This window comes from Bos javanicus, chromosome 3 (assembly GCF_032452875.1).
Source record: "Bos javanicus breed banteng chromosome 3, ARS-OSU_banteng_1.0, whole genome shotgun sequence".
Taxonomy (NCBI): domain Eukaryota; kingdom Metazoa; phylum Chordata; class Mammalia; order Artiodactyla; family Bovidae; genus Bos; species Bos javanicus.
Genome location: NC_083870.1, coordinates 111,053,018 through 111,078,071, shown reverse-complemented (window position 1 = coordinate 111,078,071; position 25,054 = coordinate 111,053,018). Strand labels below are relative to the sequence as shown.

The window sequence follows — 25,054 nt, the reverse complement described above, 5'->3', positions numbered from 1 at the left end:
GCTCTGGGCATCTACCAGGCACACACACCCGGTGGGCTCTATGCCCATGAGCACTCACCATGCTTTGCTGACACAGCCGGAAGAACTGCTGAACCTTTTGGGACAGGAGAAGTTGTGTGCTGCCCACGGCACTGCGGATTTTCTCCAGGACTGGAGAGCAAAAGGAGATGGGGGAGGGGAATGATGCCTCTCCTTCCTCTGCCTCCAGGAAGTCTGCATGGGATGACTCTGACCCCTCTTGTTATCTGGCACCATCCATCGGTCTCCTCCGGCCCCTCCCCATCCCATATGCTCAAGATACTAACAAGCAATTCCTGCCCCACTTCACCAAGAAGACTGACTCCCCAGACACTGATGTTTCTTCCATCATACGATCTACATTTCTTGACTGGTTATCCTCCTGTGTCCTCTTCCCTCCCATGTCAGAGGACAGATGGAAATCAGCACCAGTCCAGTCCTACAGCCTTAGCCAGCCAGGCACTAGCTCAGTGATGCCTCGCTGGCAGAACTTCGTCACCCATCAGCAGGTGAGTCCTTGGTTCACTGAGAATTACCAAAGAATGAATTACCAAATTACCAAACGTCCCCGACTCATCTTCTAGTCACAATCCTATCAGCTTGAGGGTTCGGCAGTAAACCGTTGTCTCCCCTCACACTGGACCTGGCAGGCACCTCTGGCAGGACCATGTCTTCCTGGCTGAGTCTCCTTCTCCCAGGCCGCAGACAAGAGCTGACCCGCACACCGCCTCCCCCTCTGCCTGAAGTCCTGCTCTCACACCTGGATCAGACCTGGATTCCCAGCCAGTCCAGGTGGGAACAGGGGCTCCTGGAATCTCCATGGCCTTGGGCTGGTAGCGATCCTAGAAAGCCCAGCCCTTTCACCCGCTCACTTTCCCCAGTCCTAGCTCTGGCCTCTGAAGCTGCTTGCGCTTCCTTCCAGGAGCTCCCGGCATGCTGCCAGTGGGAGCCACCAAGGCCTGGGGTCACGCCGCCAAACAGAAAGGCACAGTCACGCCCAAGGTCCTCTCCTATCCCACCGCATTCCCAGCCACCGCCAGCCCCCGTGCCTCCGGCGCACAGAGTCCCCGCACTCACTCTCCTCCGGCAGCTCATAGTCCTCCGCCTCGCGCTCCATCTGCTGGCACCAGTGCTCCAGCTTCTCCACCTCCGCCCTCAGCATCTTGATGAACCACTCGCCATCCCGTGGGCAGGGGGACGTGCGGCCCGAGTCCGGGAGGCTACGTGAGCCGCGCTCCATCCAGGAGTCGCGGCGCCCGGACCCGGGGCCGGGGGTAGGGGCAGGGGCAGGGCCGGGCGACCCATCGGTGGCCGGCGGCTCGTACGGCAGTGGGTAGCCCTCGCGGTAGGCCCACTGGCCCTGCGTGTGGACCGTGCGGAAGACTGAGTAGGTGGGGGCCCGAGGCCCGGGCTGGGGCTCAGAGGCGTGCCTCTGGAAGGAGCGTCCGAACTGCAGGGCCTTGTCTTCTGTGGCCACGGTGGCCAGGCCGGCCAGGCCCTCTAGCTCCAGGTCAGCCTGCACGCCGGCTGTCACACTGTTAGAGCGTTTGAACCTCGCCCGCCTGGTGAGAGAGGAGGCGGTCATCTCTGCCCCTGCCCAGTCTCACCCCAGCCTCACCTGCACCCCAGGCCAAAAGGGATGAGACAGGAAACCTACAAAGTGATGGACAGTCATCCACCACCTTTAAATGGATCAGTCTTTGCCACCAGTGAGCACATAATATACCTACCTGCTGCACCGGTTCTGGACAGGGGTGATGGTCAAAACATTAAACCACACATACTCGATGGGCAGAGCAGAGGCTGGCATATACCCATCAGACAGACAAAGCCAAAGTGCTAGGGCGTCATCCTACAGAAGCTGGGTTGAGGGGTGGACCAGAGGGGCCCCAGGAGGGTCCAGGGTGGTGGCTCTTCGCCACAAGCACAGAAGTACTTCAGCATTTTAACACTGTGTCTTTGCTAATTTATACCAGCTGTATGGGTATGTCCTTAGCTCTATGGAGAGACAAATCAGCTATGGCCCAGAGAGGCCCACGGTCACCCAGCTGCGAAACAGCAGAGCCAGAATGTGGACACAGGGCTGCCACGCACCACAGCCCAAGAACTCCCCACCACACCAGCTGCTAGAACATCAGGAAGAACTGTCTTAGAGCAGCTGGGGGAAGGGGGGTGGGCTTCAGCTGGGAGGACTTCTCCTCTAGGGATCCCATGGCTCAGCACAGAGCCTGGCCAGACAGTCAGCCAGTGCCAAGACAGCTGAATTAAGTTGTTGACAGGAATGACACAGGGCCTGGAAATTTCTTGTCTTTGAGTTAATAATATGCAAATCTTATGCAAAACAGAGTCAATTGGCCTTGTTCTGCCCCCCGCACCCCGCCACCTGACTGAGTTCAGTCAGAGTGAGGGCTCTTTTCTATGAAGAAGTCACTACTCCCGAGGGGCATGAGGTTGGGGTCAGACAACACTTAAAGTGAGAGTCAGGAGATGCAGGGGTGGCAGGGAGAGATGAATAGAAGTTTGCGGTCTGGAAATTCAAGGAGCAGGCAAGAAAAGCCCATGTGTCCTAAGCTACCTCCACTCTCATGGTCAGAAGAAAAAGGGGGTTGGGAGCTAGGTTTAGGGGCTCCTCCAGCTTCCTGGGAGACTCCCACAACCCCCACAACTTCAGCCTTCCTCTTGCTGCCCAGGCCTTCTTTCCCTGCCTGCTTCCCTCCAGCTGGCGGGCTGCCTGCTGGGAGCCTGTTGCCATAGAAACCAGGCCCGGAAGGATGCAGCAGGACCCAGGAAAGAGAGATGCACTCATGTGCAGTCTCCAACCAGCCCTATGTCCCAACCCCCACCGAGAGAGAGAGAAAGCAAGAACATATCCACATTGTGTCCTGCATGGTCTTCACCTTGCCGCCTGCCCTGTCTTCCCTGATCAGGATTTGCATCGTTCTTACCTTGACTACTGGATCAGCCTCCTTTTAGACACCACTGCCTCCACTCAGTATAGCAGAGAAGAGCACAGGAATAGAAGGCAGACCTGAGTTCTAATGCTGGCCTTGATGCTATGTGCCTTTGGGAAGTCACTCACCTTCCACCTGGACCACCTAGTACATATATATGTGTGTGTGTGTGTGTGTGTGTGTAAAATACATTATATGGTATATATGAATATATATTACATACAAACACACACACATATATGATATAAAATGATATGAATGGACCAGTACCATTGTCAAGGTACCTCGTTTCTCTAAAATTATACTTTGCAGGTGGGGGATGAGTGTAATAGGTGAGGGAAATTAAGAGGGACAAACTTCCAGCTACAAAATATTATAAATAACTCACAGGGGTGAAATGTGCAGCATGAATAATATAGTCAATACTACTGTAGTAACTTTATATGGTGACAGATGGTAACTAGACTTATCGTGGTGACCACTGCAATATATATTATATATATATATATATATAGTGTATGGAAATACTGAATTTTTAAATAAAATTATAATTTTAAAAATTATGTCTTATACAACTATACCTATGCATATTTTAGGATCTGGGGCCCAACCTTCCCTCACCAATCCACCCAGGACTAGAATAGTCTTTCTTTCTTTCTTTAATACTTATTTACTTATTTAGCTGTGCTGTGTCTTAGTCAAGGCACAAGGGATCTTTACTCTGCAGTGCAGGATCTTTAGTTGTGGCATGAGAACTCAGTTGCAGCATGTGGGATCTAATAATAGTTCCCTGATCAGGGATCAAACCTGGGCCCCTGGCATGGGGAGTGCAGAGTCTTAGCCACTGGACCACCAGGGAAGTCCCTGGAGTAGTCTTTCTGAAGCTGACCTCTGCCCAACTCATTCCCCTGCTCAAAACCCTTCATTGCTCCCCACTGCCACCAAGATAGAGTCCAGGCTTCCTGTGCTGACGTTTACTCTGGATGCAGTTCCCTCTGATTTCATCCAGCTTGCACCCTCTTTGCTCCCCGAGTAGATTCTCGTGGCCCTGACTTTAGCCTCTGCGCTTGCTATTCCCCCACTTGAAAGGGCCTTCCTCCTCCCCACCGCCTGTTGGTTCCCTGCTCAAGTGCCCTCTTCTGTGAGCCTTCCCTAGACCATCCTCAGAACCATGTCTCTCTCAGCAGTCTTCTTGCACACGGAGGCAATCCCACTCTTTAGGGCTGAAATGGCACCCACTCCAGTGTTCTTGCCTGGAGAATCCCAGGGACGGGGAGCCTGCTGGGCTGCCGTCCATGGGGTAGCACAGAGTCAGACACGACTGAAGCGACTTAGCAGCAGCAGCAGCAGCAGGTGGCTCAGTGGGTAAAGAATCCTCCTGCTGAGCAGGAGACACAGGTTCCATCCCTGGGTCAGGAAAATCCCCTGGAGAAAGGCATGGTAACTCACTTCAGTATTCTTGCCTGGGGAATCCCATGAACAGAGGAGCCTGCTGGGCTACAATCCATAGAGTGGCAAAGAGTCAGACATGACTGAGCACTCATGCATGCCACTGTTTGGTTACATTTTTCTGTTTCTGGTGAGAGTTTTGTGTATCTAACTGAACTGTTAGGATGCCCTTTGGCTTCCTTTGAATATTTTTGTGCTTTGAGCTCCAGTTAGTGTCTGGCTCCTTCAGTGCTCCAGCAATTGCAAACCACGCTGGGAAAGGTGGGGCTTGCCCCAGTAAATACATTAGTGAAGATATGCCTTCCCTATTTGCTTTCCTGTTACCCCCACGAAGCATGGACCTGTCCTTCGGTATCCCTGGGTCTGTGCCTTTCCCTATCCTCTGAGAGGTCCTGAGAAGATCACTCTGTGTCTTGATGGAAATAGGCCACATAGTCTGGAACTTCAGAAGCCTGAGTGCTCCAGGCTTCATGGTTCTCAAATCAGTACCTCAAGGAGCTCTCTCATCGTGTCTACTTGAAGGAAGACCAAAGAAATTGAGGAGCTTATAGGATTACTGGAAACACAATCTTTACCAACACTTCCAGCCAGGAGCCAGAGATTTGCACAGCGCAAGCAGGAACTGGTCATCCTTGAGCAAGTGGCACTTACAACTAGCAATGTAGGACTTCCCTGGGGGTCCGATGGTTAAGAATTTGCCTGCAGGGCAGGTGTTTGATCGCTGGTCCAGAAAGATTCCGCATGCCGTGGGGCAACTAAGCCCACGCACCACAACTACTGAGCCTGGGTGCCTAGAACCTGTGCTCCGAAACAAGAGAAGTCACCGCGATGAGAACCGCGGGCACACCAACCAGAGAGTAGCCCCCGCTTGCCGCAACTAGAGAAAACCTGCCCGCAGCAACAAGACCCAGCACAGCCAAAAATAAATAAATGATTTTAAAAATAAATAAAACTAGCAATGTGGGATAAGATTACCCAAGAAAAGAGCAATGGAACAAAGATGCAAAGGCATTTCAGGGGCTGGTAGAGACAGTGTAGCCCCAGATGTGTCTAAGCCAGAGAGGAAAAGGAAGAAAATCAAGAGAAAGTCACCTAAAAGCAGAAAGGAGACCAAAAAAAGTGGGGAGTCCCCCCAAAAAAGGGTCTCAAGAGGGAATGAGCAGCCAACTGGAAAATGCAACCAACTGAGAATGAAATTAGGAGAAGGCGATGGCACCCACTCCAGTGCTCCTGCCCGGAAAATCCATGGATGGAGGAGCGTGGTGGGCTGCAGTCCATGGGGTCGAAAAGAATCGGACACGACTGAGCAACTTCACTTTCACTTTTCACTTTCATGCATTGGAGAAGGAAATGGCAACCCACTCCAGTGTTCTTGCCTGGAGAATCCCAGGGACGGGGAAGCCTGGTCGGCTGCCATCTATGGGGTCGCACAGAGTCGGACACGACTGAAGCGACTTAGCAGCAGCAGCAGCAGAGAAGGAAAGGTGTCCACCAACTTGGCAACATGGAAGCCACTTGTGATCAGGGCAAGAGCCAGTTTGGTGGAGTATAAGCAAGATGCAGAGGCAGGGGGCTGTGAGAAGGAGTGTGTGCCTGAGTGCTCAGTCGTGTCCGACTCTTTGCGACTCTATGGACTGTATGTAGCCCGCCAGGCTCCTCTGTCCCTGGGATTCCCCAGGCAGGAGGTGGAGAACACCAGGCAAGACAATGGGCTTCCCCGGTGACTCAGCGGTAAAGAATCTGTCTGCAATTCAGGAGACACGGGTTCCATCCCCAGGTCAGGAGGATCCCCTGGAGAAGGACATGGTAACCTGCTCCAGTATTCTTGCCTGGGAAATCCCATGGACAGAGGAGCCTGGTGGGCTACAGTCCATGGGGTCACAAAGAGTCAGACAGGACTTAGCAACTAAACCACCACCACCAGGCAAGACAACTCTTCCAAAGAGCCTGGTAGAGAAGGCAGGAAGAGAGAAGGCAAAGTACTTTTAAGGAAGGGATAATATGATTATCTGGCAATTATATCTCAATAGGACTGGGAGGAGGGACATTTTGTTGAGGATGGTTCTCACATGCTATATCCCTAAGGGGCAGGGAGAATAATGGCCCCCCAAAGAAGTCCATGTCCCAATCCCCACAACCTGTGAATAGGTTACCTTCCACAGCAAAAAAAGACTTTGCAGAAATGACCACATCAAGGATCTTGAGATCCTGCACTCTCCAGTTGTGTACATTTTAGTCAAAAGAGTCCTTATAAGTGAAAGAGGGGAGCAGGAAAGTCAGCATCAGAGAAGGCAATGGGGCAACAGGATCAAGGCTGGAATGATATCATGTGAGGACTCTGCCCGCCACGGTTGGCTCTGAAACCAGAAATGGGCTACAAGCCAAGGAACGCAGACAGCCTCCCTAAACTGGAAAAGGTGACAAAATGGAGGCTTGCCAGAGACTCCAGAAGGGATCAGTCCTGCCAACACCTTGATTTTAGCCCAGTGAAACCCAGTTCAGACTTCCAACCTCTAGAAATGTAAAATCATAAATATGGATTATTAGATGCTGCTAAATTTGTGACTATATATCCTATCAGCAATAGGTAACAATGCAATTTGTAAAGAGAAGTCAACTGAAGCTAGAGAATAGAAAGGCAGTAATCCAAGGACCAGATATGAGGGGAATAAATAAAAACGAATATCCTCTGAGCAGTTAGCATGTGCTAGAGCACTTTATATGCTTTAATCAATATGCTCAATCATCACATTAGTATCAACCCTACTTACAGGTGAGAAAACTAAGACTTAGAGAAGCTAGGTGACTTCCTGAGACCTGGTAGTATCAATTTAGGGCAGTCTGTCCACAGCGGCCAACTCTTAAACCATGACACTCCACTGCTTCCCTAGGATTGAGGGAGAGGGGCAGCCTTAACCAGAAAGGCAGATACCTCAAGCCCTGAGACCAGACTGTTGGAGAAGGCAAGGGAAGAGATGCAAGCTAGAGGTTGGTCCAGAAGTGGAAAGAGATCCCACCAGATGACCTCAATTGTTACAATAAAATACGCAGGGACGGGACTTCACTGGAGGTCCAGTGGTTAAGACTCCATGCTTTAACTACAGGTGGCACAGGTTTGACCCCTGGTCAGGGAACTAAGATCCCACTTGCCACAAGGCATGGCCAAAAAATAAAATATAAATTAAAAAAATAATAAAGTAAGCAGGGCAGTTGTCTGCTGGAGATTAGGGGGTAAGGAGGCTGGGAGAGGAAATGAGAATGAACAGCTTTTGGGGATGCAGGCTAGCAGAGTGGTTAAGCATGTATGCTCTGGAGCCACACGGCCTAGGTCCAAAGCCCAGCTCTATGGTTTGTGCCTCAGTTTCCTTATCTGTAAATGAGAACGATAACAGTACCTATTCACAGGAGTGTTACGATAAATCTAAAAAATTTAACAGCACCTGGCCTGCCCATTGCAAATGTTAGCTATTATATGGTAAGGCAGGAAGGCTTGTAGCTTGCACTGAAAAGAAAGGGAAGTGGACAAATAAAATAATGGGAGTGTAGCACTGAGAACCCAGCAAGACCATTGTAGTTACTGATTATCATGATTGCTTTTGATCATTTCCATCTGTTCTCCCACAGCACTCTGAATAAAACCTCTTTTATACTCCATATCACACTGCATTATAGTTGTGTATTTGTATATCTGTCTCCCTTATTCAATCGGGCACTTCCTCAAATAAACGTTGCTTGAGTGGTAGGTTGGTTGGTTTGTTGGGTGGAAGGAAGGATGGCAGAGACTATGAATCACCCTTCAACATCCATTGCCCTTCTCCCTTAATTATAGAATCCCACAGTTTTAAGTTAGACACATGGCCACTTCAAACAAAGATTCTTTTACCAATTCCCCTTGCAGCCAGGTGCAGCATGTGGTTAAGTTGTAGCTCAGGGGATATAAGCAGAAGTAGAATGTGCAACTTTCAGAAAATGTTCCTAAAGGGAAAGGGTATGCCCTTCTTTGTTCCTTTCTCCTCCCTGGTGCCCAGAATGCAGACATGATGGCTGGACCCCAAGCAGCCATTTTGGAACATGAGATGGAAGCCAAGTACTGAGGATGGAGAAGCAATACGGTAAAAGAAGACTGGGCCCTGACACCGTGTAGCACCCACTAGCCCCCAACTGACTCTCTGGACTTCCAGGCAAGAGAGAAATAAACTTCTGTCATATTTGAGTCACTGTCATTTAGGGATTTTCTAGAGCTCACAGCCAAACCTAATTGTAACTCTAACAGATCCATTTTCAGGGCACTGAAGTGCGGGGCTTATGCCCCTATTTAGTTCTGGATCTGGCAGTATTTGCTGCAGTCTTCACCAACAGCTGCAAACACAGGATAGAAATTGGCTTCAGTTATGAATCACCATTAACTCATAACAATGCCTTTCACAATATTTTCTCCCCAAGCCTTTTAACACGGTTGAGGAGGCCTTCTCCCCTCAAGTCCTTTAGAATGACAATGTCACATTCCTGATGCTTCTGGAAGCTGTCATCATGGTTACTTCTGGAAGATGTTTCTACTGTGATTCTCTAAGGGATAACAAAAGGCTCTGGGAAGAAACTGGCTTATCCCATGAGATGCATTGTCCAAGGAATGCTCAACTTTCTAGGAGTTATCAAGTGGTTTTGCTAGGAGTATTTGGCAGCAGACTGGCAGGGGTGGGAGGGAAAATGGGCCTGGAGATTTCAGCAAGGCTCAGCCATTGTACCAGCTCCCTCTCTGAGAAAGCATCCAAGAGCTTAAGCATATAATCAATCAGGGATCCCTGAGTCCACCATCCCTAGCCTGGGGGCTGTCTCCCGACCTCCACCCAAGTGGGGCTAGGATGGGAGACTGAGAATCATGACCATCTTGGAGTTGACAGCAGAGGACTAGAGGTGGTGTCCACCCCCCAGTCTTGTGGCCAGTCAGCAACTCATTGCTTTTGCAGGACTGCTCTTGGAATATAACATCATGAAGATGGATGCATCCTGTTCTTTCAGCACATTCCCTTCACAAGTCGAAGTGCCAGAAATGACCATGATACTAAGAAAGGGGTGGACTTCCTGCACAGAGTTCACCAGGTATCCCTAAGTGGGCATTTGGATCTAAGCAGGGTTGTCAGATAAAATACTACAGGACTCTCAGTTAAATTTTAATTTCAAATAAATAACAGCTAATTTTTTAGTATATGTCTCAAGTACTCTTTGGGAAATACTTTTACTAAAAATAATTCACTGCTTATCTGATAATCAAATTTAATTGGCTAATATAGTGTTTTCTACTCATGTTTTTTGTTTTGTTTTGTTTTTGCTAAATTTGGGATTTAAGATAAGATCTTAGTGGGAGAGATCTAGAAGTGGAAGCTACAAGGGGATCCCATGATTGGAGAGAGTCAGAAGTAAAAATCACATGGTTTCGATGTTCTCAGAAGGCCCTAGAACAGACTTCTGATATTCAGCAAGGACATTTGATGCATTCTTTTATCAAGGCCCAGAGTATGCTGGGTCTGGAAAGACAGGTGCTGTGGGATGCTCTGAGACAGGGCTGGTAACTGTTTCTTAACTATGCTCCCTCCCTCCTTCCCACCACAGAGTCTTAGCACCTGCTGGTCCTTCTGCCGGGAACGCTCAGCTCCCACTTCCACCTTGTTGATTTTTGCTCATCCTTCAGGTCTCCACTCAAATGTCACCTTCTCCGCAATGGGGAGTCCATGCCTGACCCCCATGACGGGTCCAAGCCCCGTATCACACACTCTCACAGTGTATATACCTCTCCTCTGAGGCTCCTGCAGTTATACTTCTGCATCACTTAGGAGGTTCTTAGATTAATGCAGCAGCAAGCTTCACAGTGCAGGGTTGGGTCTGGCTGGGTCCCCCTCTGTATCCTTGGTGCCCAGCACAAAATATAACACAAATACCAGGGATACAATTAACGCCTGTGGACAAATGAATCTTAGGTGGGGGCATGGTGGAGATGGAACTGAAGGGGCACCAACCCAAACTCCTGTCTGTCTCTAAGCCAGGCCACCACTGCTGATGAACAACAGCAAAGACCCACAGGCAACTCTCAGGTGTTATGAGCAATAAATCTGAATTTTTCACCCAAAACGTTAGCAGAGAACCCCTGCATGGCAGAAAAGGAGAAACTTTTCCTCCCCTGCCATTTTTAAAACCAAAGTACAGAGAGAGAAAGAGAGAAATACTGGGACCAGTGAGACAGGAGCAAGGACAAGAGAGTCCAAGAAAATTTGGTGGCAGCGGGTGGGGGGGCTAAGCCTGGATGCATGCCTAGAACGGCTGCTGGTACTCATGGCTCACTTTTACGTACCAGTTGGGACATGGTGTGTGGTAAGTCAGACTTTGAGTGCCAGGGACATAAGGGACAGAAAGGACAGCGCAGGCGCATAACTAAGGATGCCTCCAGCAGACATACAAGCGAACCTGGCCAGAAAGATGCGCCAGATTTCTTCTCTCCCCACCTGTCACCCCCTCCGGACTCCCAATGTGATCACCTGTCCCAAGCAATTCAGTTCCTTAGACATTGATCCAACACCATCTCCCCTCCCCAACTCACCCCTCCAAACCTCTCTGAGCACCTACATGAGGACAAGGAAGACCTCAGTCTCTACCTGTCCCCACCCTTCCTGACTTCACTCCAAATGCTTCCAAAATCAGTCCACTTCTCTGTCTGCTGTTCATGGCCTAGTCCAGATGACTGATCGATGTAGTGGACTGAACCAACTTAAGAAGTTCCCACCCACCACCCCCATTCACATAGAAATGCTGGATCAAGCAAAGCCCAAAAGGTGGTTTTGCTACAATGCCAAGCTTGAAAATAGGAAAGAGACAACTTCAAGTATCAGAAACAAAGAAGAGATTCAAAATCTGAGTGGTGAACAGGAATCTCAGCCAAGTGAGCCACAGGAATACGGGCCAGACATATGCTAGAGGCTAGATGGTAATGCCCAGGGAGGATAAAAGGAGACACCCTGAGCCTGTGCATCCTGGGGACCTGGAAGGAGACCCCATGAATAAAGCCAGCAGCCAAAAAAAAAAAAAAAAAGGTTGTTTCATTTACAAACGCAGACTAAAAGACTCATGTCATGATTCAGGTATGTGGCCTGGAAGCAGGATGCTGAAAAATCAGAATATTAAGGCTGCTCTGTGTGTGGGTGTGGGGTCTGAATGAGTAGTACCAGTGAAATACAGAAACCTCAAGCTGAGATATTAACTCTAAAACTGGTCCCAAGCTCAAGCAGTACTTTGGCATAAAGGGAATTGAACCCAGGAGGAAGCAGTGGGCAGTAACAAGCAATAGTGAACACATAAATTGTTAAAACATGTTTGTAAATCCAAACTATTAAACCATAAAAGATATAACAACAACTGATTTGGCAGGGTTTTTTAAAGAGGTATAATCAGAATAATAGAAAAACATAACATGGAAAATGAGAACTAAGAAGGAAATTAAAGTGTTTCAAGGTTCTTATTTTGTGCCTATTTCAAGATAGAAATAGTAATTTCAGACTCTATTAGAGAAATGTGAAATTAAGTATATTTGTTTGAAATCTGAGGGAAATCATTACTAAAACATATACTTCCAAACCAGTGGAGAGATGGAGGGAACAGGAGAAATAAAGTCACCTTGATCAGGTCAATAGATGGCAGAAAGTAGGGGAGGATAAAAACAAAGAAAAAGCATGTCCGGAAGAAAATTTTCCAAGAGATGATAGAAATAAGGCCAAATAAATCAGTAATCAAAAATATATAAATGGATTAAATAGGTCTACTAAACTCTAGCCCCATACTGCTTATGAGCAACATATCTAAAACACGAGGATACAGAGACATGAGGAGACAAAGGATGAAAAAAGTTGCAGTGGAAAATTAATCAAAAGAGAGCAGACATAGCAATTAAACCAGGCAAAATCAACTTCAAGGCAAAAACCAGCAATAAGGATGAAAAGCATCCTATTTAATGATAAAAGGGCCAACCCATCAAGAAGATACAATAATCATAAGCCTGAATACTACTGACTTAAAAAAATGCACAATGTAAGGGCTGCCAGTTAAGTTTCACTGGGGGCAAAAAGGACTGCAGCCTGGGAGATACACGCTCAGATAGCTCTGAGAAACTGCTCAGAGAGGTGAGGTGGAGGGACAGTATACACGTGATTTTGGAAAAGGGGGAGTACGTGCAGTCAAGCACAGCTTTTTGTAGAAAGTTTCTGCTGATAAACAGTTGTCACGGTGAAGGATTTTAGTGCTTTTCTAAATATGATGAGATAGAAGAACTGGGCTCATAGAAACAGCTCCTGAGAACATCTGACTATCTGAAGGCCTGTCCTGACGGTCTTCCCGAAGAATGCCTCATTTCTGCTCTCCATCCTGAGCTCCTTCATGGGTGTCAGAGGTGCTGTTGCAGCAACAGCACATGATGTAATCCTCGTAGAGGTGGATGGATGGCAAGCACCCACGGCAGGTGCCAATTTGTGGTCGACAATACTAAATAGCATTCTTTCAAGTTAAAGAAAAGGATTAATAAAATTCCCAGGGGAAACAGCACATCCATAATCATGTAAGACATTTTTAACACACCTGTCTCATAACTGTTAAACATCCAAAAACCAAAGGTAAACATTTGAAAAATGTAATTTGTAAGTCTGACTACATATACGTATATGATGAAGAAGCCCTGACATATTCTAAGGAATAAATAGCATACAGAATGCATTCTATAACCACAATGTAGAAAATCTAGAAACTGAGAATGAAAAGGAGCCCCGCACACACACACACAAAATACATTTGGAAATCTTTAAAAAAATTCTTCTAAATAATTTACAAGTTAAAAAAGAAATTATGATGAAAGTTACAAACTAGTTAGAACTGAACAATGAAAACACTGCACCCTAAAACTGATGAGATACAGCTACAGCAATGCAGTTAGAAGCGAATGGATAACCTTAAAAACACATTAGAAAATAAGAAGTAGTGTTCTAGAGGCTGAAAATAAACAAACATGGTGAAAGAAAGAAAATAATAACACAAAAGTAGTAGAAGAAAGGAAATATTAAGGGTCAAAGAGAAACAACAGAGACGCTCAGCCAAACCAAAAGCTAGTTTTCTTTTTAAGACTAATAAAGGACAATTTTTAACAATATATTAAAATAATAAAATATACAAACCTTGGGCAAAATGAGTCAAGAAAGAGAGGCAGGGTATAAATATGTGGTATTAGGAATAAAAATGAGGCATAGCTTATAAATATGTTAAAATTTTATAAAATTATAATAGTATCAGAATATTTATACCAAAAATTTTGAAAACTGTCGATTTTTGTTATAGGGCCCATTTTTTAGAAATACATGAGTCACAAAAATTGACTCAAGAAGAAAAATAAAACTAGATTGGATCAATAACCTGGAGAATCCCAGGGATGGGGGAGCCTGGTGGGCTGCCGTCTATGGGGTCGCACAGAGTCGGACACGACTGAAGGGCCTTAGCAGCAGCAGATCAATAACCGCTAAAGAAACTGAAGCTGTAGTTTGAAGTTTCTCCTATCCCAGAAAGGCATCAGGCCCAGACAGCTTTATAGGCAGCCTTTACCAAAACTTTAAGGGAGAGATAACCCTTATTTTACACAAATTGTTTCAAAGAACAGAAACACAGAGAACACAACCAAGCTCATTTTCAGAGTCCAGCATAACCTTAATGCCTGAACTAAATAACAACAACCAAAACAAAATTGTAGGCCAATATCATTTATGAACATAAATATAAAAATCTCAAGTAAAGTAACAGCTATTCAAAAATCCAGCAATGTCTATGAAAATAACACCACAAGACTGTGACAAAAAATGTTAGAGTTCCATATACTCATTTTTCTCTTTGTCTGCAGCAATAAGAACCCTAATTTTCAGCTCTGCTCATTGCACTTTGCTTCCCAATAAAAGACTATTCCACAGCCTCCCTTGCAGCCAGATGCCACCATGGGATGAAGCTTTAGCCAATGTGATGTGTGAAAGTGCTGTCTGTAACTTTTAGGAAGTCTCTTAAAAAGGAGGGACTGCATCCTCCTCCTCTCTTCCTCCTTGGTACTGCTCAGAATGCAGACAGGATAGCTAGGGTTTTATCATCAGCTTCTTGGATGAGTGCTATAAAAGGGTGGAAGATCAGCAAGATAAGAGGAGTCTGGGGTCCTGACACTGAACTTCTACATCCAGGTTTTTTATTTGTTTGTGTGCATGCTAAGTCACTTCAGTCATGTCCAACTCTCTGTGACCCCATGGACTGTAGCCTGCCAGGCTCATCTAGCCATGGGATTCTCCAGGCAAGAATACTGGAGTGGGTTGCCATGCCCTTCTCCAGGGCATCTTTCCAACCCAGGGATGGATCCTGCATCTTCCCTGTCTGCTGAAAGTGAAAGTCCCTCAGTCGTGTCTGACTCTTTGCAACCCCATGGACTCTACAGTCCAAGGAATTCTCCAGGCCAGAATACTGGAGTGGGTAGACTTTCCCTTCTCCAAGGGATCTTCCCAACCCAGGGATCAAACTCAGGTCTCCCACATTGGGGGAGGATTCTTCACCAGCTGAGCCACAAGGGAAGCCCAAGAACACTGGAGTGAGTAGGCCTTGTTTAGCCAAACTTAGCCCTGTTTAGCCAAACTTAATCCAAATTGATAATGGGATCCATCGAGGTTTAACCCAGGAATGAAGGAATGGGTCAACATGGAAAAATCTATCAATATAATTCAGCACATTACAGATGAAAGGAGAAAATCTAGGATCATATCTCAGTAGATTCTGGAAAAGCACTCAATAAAATTCCACTCTCATTTTTTATTGAAAAATAAAAACTCTTAGCCTACTAGAAATAGAGAGGAATTTCCTTAACTGGTAAACAATTTCCATCAAAATCTGCAGCCAACATCATCATACTTCTAAGTGGGACTTAGAAGATATTCCCTAATATCAGGAATGACACACGAATGCTACACTCAACAGTGAACTAGAAGTCCTAGTCGATGCACTGTTATAAGAAAAAGAGATTTTACTTTTATCTATTTATTTACTTATTTGACTGTGCCACGCAGCTTGTGGGATCTTAGTTCCCTGACCATGGATTGAACCCACACCCTCAGCAGTGGAAATGTGGAGTCCTAACCATTAGACAGCCAGGGAATTCCAAGAAATTTTTAAAATATAGATTTAAAAGAGATATTCTCATTTGCAAAACTGACTACATTAAAAAAAATCATGATTTTCAGACAAACTTTGGGTCTTAATAAGACAGAGCAGAAGGTTGCTGAATACAAAATCAACATGTAAAACCTAACAGTGTTCCCATACATTGGTAGTACCCAGGTATACATTTAACAAGGAAAAAAGATCCCTAACCTCAGATTGTCCACAATGCCCTCCTTCTGGACCATGAAAAAATCCTGCTTCCTAGCCTCCCCATGTCTGCCCTTACTTCCCTCAAATTAATTCTTCACTCAGCAGCTAGTGATCCTTTGTAAACATAAATTAGATCACACCACACCCCTTCTTTAACCTTTCAAAGGCCTCTCATCAGTTAGAATCAAATTCCAAGGGGAGTTTAGGGAAGAATGGATACATGTATATGCATGGCTGAGTCCCTTTGCTGTCCACCTGAAACCATCACAACACTGTTCATCAGCTATCCAAGTGTCCAAGTGTTAGTCACTCAGTCGTGTCTGACTGTTTGCGATCCCGTCAGGCCCCTCTGTCCACAGAATTCTCCAGGCAAGAATACTGGAGTGGGTAGCCATTCCCCTCACCATGGGATCTTCCTGACCCAGGGATTAAACCTGGGTCTCCTGCATTGCAGGCGGATTCTTTACCATCTGAGCTACTATACTCCAATATAAAATAAGAAGGTTTTTTAAAAAAGAATTAAGTTCCAGTTCTTTATCATGCCCATGCTCTACATGACCTGGCCCCACCTATTCTCCAATCCCCTGCCTCACAACCACCCCATCCTGTTCCACACCAGCCATATGAAGCTTCTTTCAGTTCCTGAAGCATGTCACTCTTTCCTCTCCCAATGCTCCCACATAGCGCTATGCCTTCTTTCTGGGATGCTTCCCGCAAGCCCACCAGCCCCCCACCCGCTATCACCTGAGTGCTCCCAGTCAGCCCTCAAGTCTCAGCTTAAATGTCTCCTGCTTAATCTGAATAAAGTCCCTTCTCTCTTAGCACCTGATTTTTTCTTTCATATGACCACTGTAATGTGTAATAATATCCCATTACTTGTTATACCATAGTGTGTAATCATATTTTTACTCATGTATTATTTTCTTTTTAAACTTTATTTAATGTATTTAGTTATTGGCTGAACCACACAGCCTGTGGGATCTTAGTTCCCTGACAAGGATCAAACCCACACCCCCTGCACTGGAAGCACAGTTTTAACCACGGGATCTCCGAGGAAATCCCACTCATGGATTGTTTACTTGTTGCCTTGATTCCCTTCTAGGCCACAATTCCAACGAGGGCAAAAGTCATGTCTTTCACGCTTCCCAGAGCATTTAACAAAGCTGTCATGTAACAGATGCTTAATAAGCATTTTCTAAATGAATCAATCCAGGAGTGAATGACAGAGTTTGCTGGTTTAGCTCAGGTCTCAGCAGCATGCTTGCTGTACTCTTCCCAGGATTCAGGTTTGTTTTGCGGAATGGGGGACCTCTGGGGGTCTATGTGGATGAGGGACCAAGAAGCCGCATCAAGAGGCAAACGGGGCCACGTGGGCTTGGTTGATGGTCCATGGTTCAGCATGAGAGTTGGCGGCAGGGTTCCGAACACAGAGCTGCACCTAGCCATGACTCCTACCCCACCTCTCAAGAACTCAAGTCATGGACTTGCAGGATTTGGTTTGCCATAAAGTACAACTTTTCTGAGCTCTTTATGGTATATTAAGAATTTGAAGGGGACCTCCCTGATGGTCCAGTGGCTAAGACTCTACACTCCCAATGCAGGGGCCTGGGTTCGATCCTTGGTCAGGACTAGATCCTACATGCTGTAACTAAGACCCAGTGAAGGTAAATAAATAAAAAGAATTTGGAGGACAGGAGCTTTCAGGAATAATGGGGGCAACAAGGATGTCTTTTTGCTGTCCTCGATAGAGACGTTCACAGCCTTAAGAACATATGGAGCTGCAGGGAGCTAACATGAAGAGGAGGAAAATGGTGAAGCCCCACAGGAACTTCAAGAAGTCTTGATCACACACACACACACACACAAAATGCTCCCAGGGGTTCCCAGAAATAGCTGGGGGAATTTAGGGAAAGTCTAAAAGCCCAACAATGGCAACCAGAAACAGAGCTGCTAAGGACTGCTACGGGCACTCTAGTTTTATTCCTTCAGGGGGTACGGCCTGGGCCACAGATTACCATGAAACTCTTCCTGCCAGCCCCAGGCACCACGCCACTGGCCTGGGAGCAGGGCAGCCCAGAAGGTAGATGGGCCACTGTGGCACTGCTGCCTGGTCATTAGGGAAAGAAAGCATCTTCCACAGGAACGCAACAACAGAGGGACTCCTTCCAGTGTTCCCTCCAGAGCTCTCAGTGCTAATTTTTCAGTTGGAAATTAAGAAAACAATCTTTCTGAGGCCATCTACTGCCAGAGAGTGGCTGTTGATTTCTTGGGTACAACACACACTCAAGCATATAATAGGTACCCCCGACTGGTTAAGTGCTTGTGTGAGCCGAATGAGGAGGAGTGTTGTATCGACCAGGGGTCCCTGAGAGGCAATCTTCATGTTTATTTCTTTTTGAGCTCACATACTTGTACACCACAGGAAGTCAGCAGGGACTGGAAAAATCCTGTGATCCTCTGTAAAGCACAGCTGCTTGCACCCACCTGCCACTGTTCCCTACCACCCCCTTCCCTGGACCTCTGTGTACCTCCTGTCCACCGCTCAGCACCTGGGACAGGCACTGGAACTAAGAGAACTCACTTGAGATCTGATGACTGCCCAGGGTGGGGCATCTCTGCGAAGAACCTCTGTGGCTGCTCTGATGCCTCCCCAGTAAAAAGGCTTGCTCAGGACCAGGAGGAGAGGGTTACAGGGAGACCAGGCCTGTGAGGCCCTTATGCAGCCCTCTCTCCTCTTCTCCCCCTGCCCACAAGGCCTGAGATATCCCCACTGGGACCTACCTCTTGTCTTCTTCTACCTGTACACCGATGGAATGGAACTCTCTTCGACTCCTATTCTCCGTGTCTGAGTCCGAGATAGTCTCCACCTGGTGGCAAGGTTGGGGAGTCAGTAGGCAGAGCTAGACCAAGGCCCTCAAGCTCTTCCTCAGGGAGAAGGGCAAGCGATGCCTGAGTCTCAAGCCAGGGGGTAGATCCTGCCAATATGACCTGCCTGAACAGGACGGCAGACCCCGGAGGTTAGATGCATTAAGGTTACAACTTCTGGGCACCGCTCCCCGCTTGCCAGGGGTGATGGTGCCAGGATGAGGGACAATGATGTGGGCCGGGCTGTTTGAAGCAGCAACCCCAACTCACGCCCCGTCGATGATCAGGCTAAGAGCAAGCGAGGAAAAGGTCTGTGTATCCAGAAGGCCCCACTGACCCTCTCAACCCATCCTCAACATGGCCAAGGCCATACAGAATCCATGGTGTTAAAAATTTAAGCAACCAAGAAAAAGCAAAACTTTCGTTGGCGCCTCCTCCGGCCATACCTGAACCCCGATGGACGGCCGCCACTTCCGCTGCCGCGCCAGGCTCCGCAGCTCCTCCCTGCCAGGAATGGTCTTGATGATGAGTGTGGGGGGCTTGGGGCTGGCCCGGGGTGGCACCGGCGCCAACTCCAGGGTGCGCGCGCCCATGGCCGGGCCGTCCAGCCCGTCCGCAGAGCTGCAGCGCCGGGCTGGGCCCTCCGCCGCGGTGAAGCTCTCGTGGGCGGAGTCGGTGCTGCTCTGGGCGGTGATGGAGATGCGGGGCGGGGCCTGGCTTCCCGGCGGGATGGGGGGCGGGGCCTTTCTGAAGTTGAAGGCTGCGGCCAGGGAACCCAGAGACACAGCGGGTGAGAAACGTCGTCCGGGTAAGAGTCTGTGGCCGACCACCCCCCACACCCACGCAGTAGCACAGGACCCAGCAGCCACGCCTAACCCACGTGCCGCTACGTAAAGAACCACGGATCATCCCTTCATCCGGCCCAGAGAGGCAAGCGATCTGCCCAAAGTTGAGCAGCACGGCCGCGACCAGGGCCGGAGCTGGAACCCAGATCACTCTCCAACCTAGGGCTGGGCCAGGGGCAGAGAGGGCATACTCACAGGAGCCGGGCCTCCCTGAGACAGAGGCAGGGGCAGCAAGGAGGGGCAGGCAGTCGTCGTCTTGAGAGCAGCCAGCCTGGATGGCCCGGAGGTAGCTGTGGCTCCGCATGCGGAAACAGCCGGGCAGATCCAGAGCGTCCACGGCCTGGGACTCCAGTTCCCCAAACACGGACCCGCACACGGCCTCCAGCTGCTGGTTCAGCTCCTCGCTGAGCTGGGAGCAGAGACCAGAAGGACAGTTACCGTGGTGCTGGAATGGGGGCGTGTCTGAGGCACTTTGCCTTAGGAAGATCTCTAGTTCTGCAGAGGCTGGGTCTCAGTGTGAGACTTAGGTATTTGAACTAAAAGAAACCCCCAGCCCATGCAGAGAAAGATGGAGGCACCTCTGCCCTGTGCTGGTCCCGGGGCCTGCTTTGGGATCAACCTTGGTGTCTAATCTTTCCCCTAAATACTCCTCCCTCTGCCCCAGCTATACCTCTCCCAGACAGCGCCATCTTCCTCTCCACCTGATCCCATCCCCTCAGGGTTCTCTCACCTGACCCCTGGGGGAGAGGACAAGGGAGCTGACAGCCAAGTATGGCGGGGTGAGTACTGCAGGGAAGAACAACTTTTATTATTTATGACCTGAAAAAGTGAAAGTCACTCAGTCATGTCCAACTCTTTGCGACTCCAAGGACTGCAGTCCACCAGACTCCTCTGTCCATGGAATTGTCCAGGCAAGAATACTGGAGTGGGTGGCCATTTCCTTCTCCAGGGGAATCTTCCCCAACCAGGGACTGAACTCAGTTCTCCTGCATTGCAGGCAGGTTCTTTACTGTCTGAGCCACCAGGGAAGCCCATTTATGACCTACTGCATTACAAAAATGATCAAAAGCAACCTATAGAGATATAATCATGTGGAAGGAAGGAAATTAATGAGTACATAATGGAGCAAAAATTATCAACCTTGTAGTGTTTCAAGCCCTCCCCCACCTTCTGCCCACTAACTAACGAGGGACTCAGCCTGGTTCAGCCTGCAGGTTCCTAGCCTGCCCTCCTCCTCTGAGGGAAGTTCAGTCACTGAGGATCAAGATTCTTGTTTTTGGTTTTGATAGTTTGTGATGCAGAATCATTTTGTGATGTGTTAAAAAGAATTTAAGCAACTAAGAAAAAGCAAAACAAGAATTTTGTTCATGGAACCATGTTGCATAACACTGCACTAAGACTAAATACACCAGAGGCTGTTGCTTCATTTGCTTTGAATGAGCAAACTGGCAAAAAGAAAATATACAGGTATGGAAGAAGGTGGGTTAGTGGTAAACTCAACACTCAGGGAACAGGATGGTTGCATCTTTGACCTTGAGCTTCAGAAGAGCCAGCACTTTGAGTATAGGCTGTGGGTTGTTTGCAAGGGCTGTGTTGTAAGACTCAGCTGGACTCAAATGCTGGCTCTGCTAGTTCCTAGCAGTGTGGCCTGAGAAAGTCATTTAAAGTTTTTGGGCCCAAGTTTAATCACCAGTCAAATAGGAAAGATAATGGTACCATACTCGTAGGGCTATTTAGGGAACTCAAAGAAAAACATGAGAGGCACCTGGTGCAGGTAAGCCCTCCATCTGTGCCGTGTGTCTCAGGGCCTGCCTGGCAAACACAGGCCAGCACTCATGACAACCACACTAGTCTTGTCACTGAGTCCCAGAGAAATTCCCCCACGGGTGATTATGCAGAGGTCACTGGATGAAGTCATGGACAAGGTCCTCAGTAGCAACCAGAGGATGAATATGACAGCAAGTATCCCGTGGCTGCATCTTGTGACACCTCCCAGGAAAGAGTCCTGGCATCCTATTTACGTGCAGTCAACAGAGAAAGGAGCGGCTTGATCCACGTGTAAAATGTAGCTCAACGTTTCCAAACTCGGCCTCCAAAGTATATATGATATTATAACACTACAGTCTACCTCAAATTGAGCAGGAATTCCCATCCTATTCTACCGATGGGCAAACCAAGGCTCAGAGAAGGTAGATGAATTATTCTAAGATGCCCAGCATGTACGTGAGAAAACCAAAGTGCTCAGTTTCCTGGCTCTCCTGCCAAGCTGACTGAGTATCAGAATTTCCTGGAGACCTTGTTAAATTTACATTAACTTGGGCACTACCCTAAGGATCTGAACCCAGAGTTCTCTAACTCTAAGCCTCTCTTTATTTTGACTGCTTTGAAGGTCAGAGCCAAATTTTCTGGAGATTCAGGTTCAGTGATTCCGATATTGGCCCAGTAATTAAAAAGGAAGACTGTCTTCAGCTTTTTTCTAAATGAACTTCATTACAAGTGTACAGAAATTACAAAAAAAGTGTTAGTCGCTCATTCGTGTCCAACTCTTTGTGACCCCATGGACTGTAGCCTATCAGGTTCCTTTGCCCATGGAATTCTCCAGATAAGAATACTGGAGTGGGTAGCCATTCCCTTCTCCAGGGGATCTTCCCGACCCAGGGATCAAGCCCAGGTCTCCTGCATTGCAGGCAGATTCTTTACCATCTGAGGTACAAGGGAAGCCAATGGACAAATCACAACTCCTTGTGAGTCTACCTCTCAGTTTCCTGTCTCTTGACCTCTGGGGTACCTAGCGCCAGTGGTGCCAGGCTATTTCTAAAGCTCAAGAGATAAGCTAACTCCTGCTATTTCTAGGCGAGGCTCAAGACACTCCCCAACCAGAACCAATCCAGCCCAGAGGGTCCCTCTGAAGCACAAGAAAGCTGACCCAACCCCAGGAGAGAGCATTTTGACTTCAAGTCTGAACACCAAGGATAGGAGTCTCACTCTGTGGCCTATCTCTGTATCTCTAGCCCTCTTCTGTGTGTAAAGCACTAGGCATAATATCTGGCATATAGCAGATGCTTCATAAACATGAGCAGACTTCCCTGGTGGTCCAGTGATTAAAAATCCACCTGCCAATGCAGGAGATAGGTTCAATCCCTGGTCCAGGAAGATTCCACATACCGTGGGAAAACTAAGCCCAAAAGCCGCATCCACTGAGCCCATGTACCTAGAGCCTGTGCTCTGCAATGAAAGAATCTACCACAATGAAAAGCCCATGCACTGCAACTAGAGAAAGCCTGCACCAGCAATGAAGACCCAATGCAGCCAAAAATAAATAATAAAATAAATAAATTTTAAAATAGAAAGAAAGAAACTGAAGTTGCTCAGTCATGTCTGACTCTTTGCGACCCCATGGGCTGTAGTACCCCAGGCTCCTCTGTCCATGGAATTTCTCAGGCAAGAGTACTGGAGTGGGTTGCCATTTCTTTCTCCAAAATTTTAAAATACTCATGTATATAATAAAAACAAATAAATTTACATTGCTACTGTTATTAGTAGCAAGAGGTTCTTAAATCACAATGACAATACTTCTCAGAGGCCCCTCTTTCCCAAAGGTTCTCAAGCTCTTGAAATCCCAACCATATGTTAGTTCCATAACCAACTCTATCTAAGGCAGACAGAAGGCGGGTGAGGAACTCCCCAGGGCCACACATCTTCCATCTCTACTAGCCAAGAGGAACTTCTAGAGTTCCAATAAGGGACCAGGACCCAAGAGAAATGCAGACTTTTATAGACTCTCAGAGGAATATTGCATCTGAGCTGATATTTACTGTATTACAAGTATGAAATTGTAACATTATGCTGTGAATTCTCCTATTTTCCCTATACAGCCTTCTATCCTGCTCCCCCTGACACTTACTTTCAGGTGAGTCAAACATCAAAAAATCCTCTTGGGAAATAAGAACCTTAGCCTTTCTGCAATCCAGACTCAGAATCAGTATTTCCAAGGCTGTGGGATATTTAAAAGAAAATATTTTGTTTGTGTCTAACTGAAAACTGTCTGTACTGGTGCTGGTGGGTCTAGTTGGGGGCGAGGCAACATCCTGTATACTTTACATATAGCATTTGGCTTAGATAACTTTGGAAAACCCTCTCATTTTAAAACATTCTAAAACACTGGATAAAATATAACAAACATTTCATATGCATAGCTGAGCTCACAAGAAAGAGAGATAAGTCCCCAGGGGACAAAAACAAAGAGGAGATTGGAAAATCAGAATATTAACTGTGTGAGCCAATGCTGCAAACAGCCCAGTGGAGGTGGGAGGTAGGGGGAAGGGGGAGCCGGTCTCAGTAACCAAAGGACTTAGATTTTGACGCCCACTTGGGCGTAGGAGTAAGGCTCTGGGCCCACATGAAGCATGGAATTGGAAATGGGAACCTGCATACAAGTAGAAAAGGAGAAAGCTTTGATAAAATGATAAACTAGAAAAAAAATCAATTATCGGCACAGACTGATGACAAAGGAGGTAGTCAGAAGTCTAGGCACTGAGGAGGGGGGAAAGAAGATAAATTCCCTAAGGATTTACACTCACAAGGTAGTTTTCACACAGACACAGGATTTTGTATCTACATGGGCCAGATCCCTCCCCAAATTAAAAATAAACATGAAATGGTCCCAGACCAAGAACAGTCCAACAGAGCAATCTAAAAATCTGGGGGACCCACTCTTAAGCCAAGCTGATGAGGATGATCACAAATAAAGCTCCACTGAAGATGACCTCATATTAGAAAGTGTGATCTGACGTGGCCCCTAAATCTTCACCTCCTGGCATTCACACTCTCGCATAGTCCCCTTCTCTCGAGTGCAGATTAGACCTATTTGTCCACTTCTGATGAAAAGAATATGGCAGATACAATGGCATGTCACTTCTGAGATTAGATCACAGAAATACCAGGGCTTCCATCTTGGACACATTCTCTCACTCTCTCGGAGCCTTAGCTCTGGGGGAAGCAAGTTGCTGTGCTGTGAGTTGTATTATATTATGAGCCATACAGTGAGTCCTACACATTACGGATATGAAGCCTGCTGACCGCAGGTGAGCATGGAAAGAGATCTTCCTCTACTCAAACCTTGAGATGACTGCAGCCTTGGCCAACACCTTGATACAGCCTGTAAGACATCTGACCCAGGTGGCACCAGCTAAACTGTGCTCAGATTCCTGACCTATAGAAATTGTGAAATAATAAGTATTTTTTGTTTTAAGACTCATGTTTTTATTGGTTTGGTTTTGGCGACACTGGGTCTTCGTTGTGCTGTGCAGGCTCAGTTCCTGGTCGAGGGATCAAACCTGCATCTCCTGCACTGGAAGGCAGATTCTTAACCACTGGACCATCAGGAAAGTTCCAAGACACTATGTTTTGGGGTAATTTTTTTATGCAGCAATAGGTAACTGGGCCTCCCAAGTAATGCTAGCAGAAAAGAGCCTGCCTGCCAATGCATGAGACATAAGAGACACAGGT

The 25,054-nt window shown here is 47.3% G+C and overlaps 1 protein-coding gene across 3 annotated transcripts in view; it reads right to left on the bottom strand.

The window, feature by feature from the left end:
* DLGAP3 (DLG associated protein 3) overlaps positions 1-25,054 on the bottom strand; it is a 61,875-nt gene that overhangs the window by 1,959 nt on the left and 34,862 nt on the right. For all 3 annotated transcript variants that reach the window (XM_061412582.1, XM_061412583.1, XM_061412584.1), the window contains 5 exons: positions 19,742-19,955; positions 19,148-19,461; positions 18,618-18,703; positions 1,096-1,580; positions 59-150 (listed from right to left, as the gene is read on the bottom strand). In XM_061412582.1, coding sequence (XP_061268566.1) covers positions 59-150; positions 1,096-1,580; positions 18,618-18,703; positions 19,148-19,461; positions 19,742-19,955 — 1,191 coding nt within the window. The remainder of the gene's footprint in view (positions 1-58; positions 151-1,095; positions 1,581-18,617; positions 18,704-19,147; positions 19,462-19,741; positions 19,956-25,054) is intronic.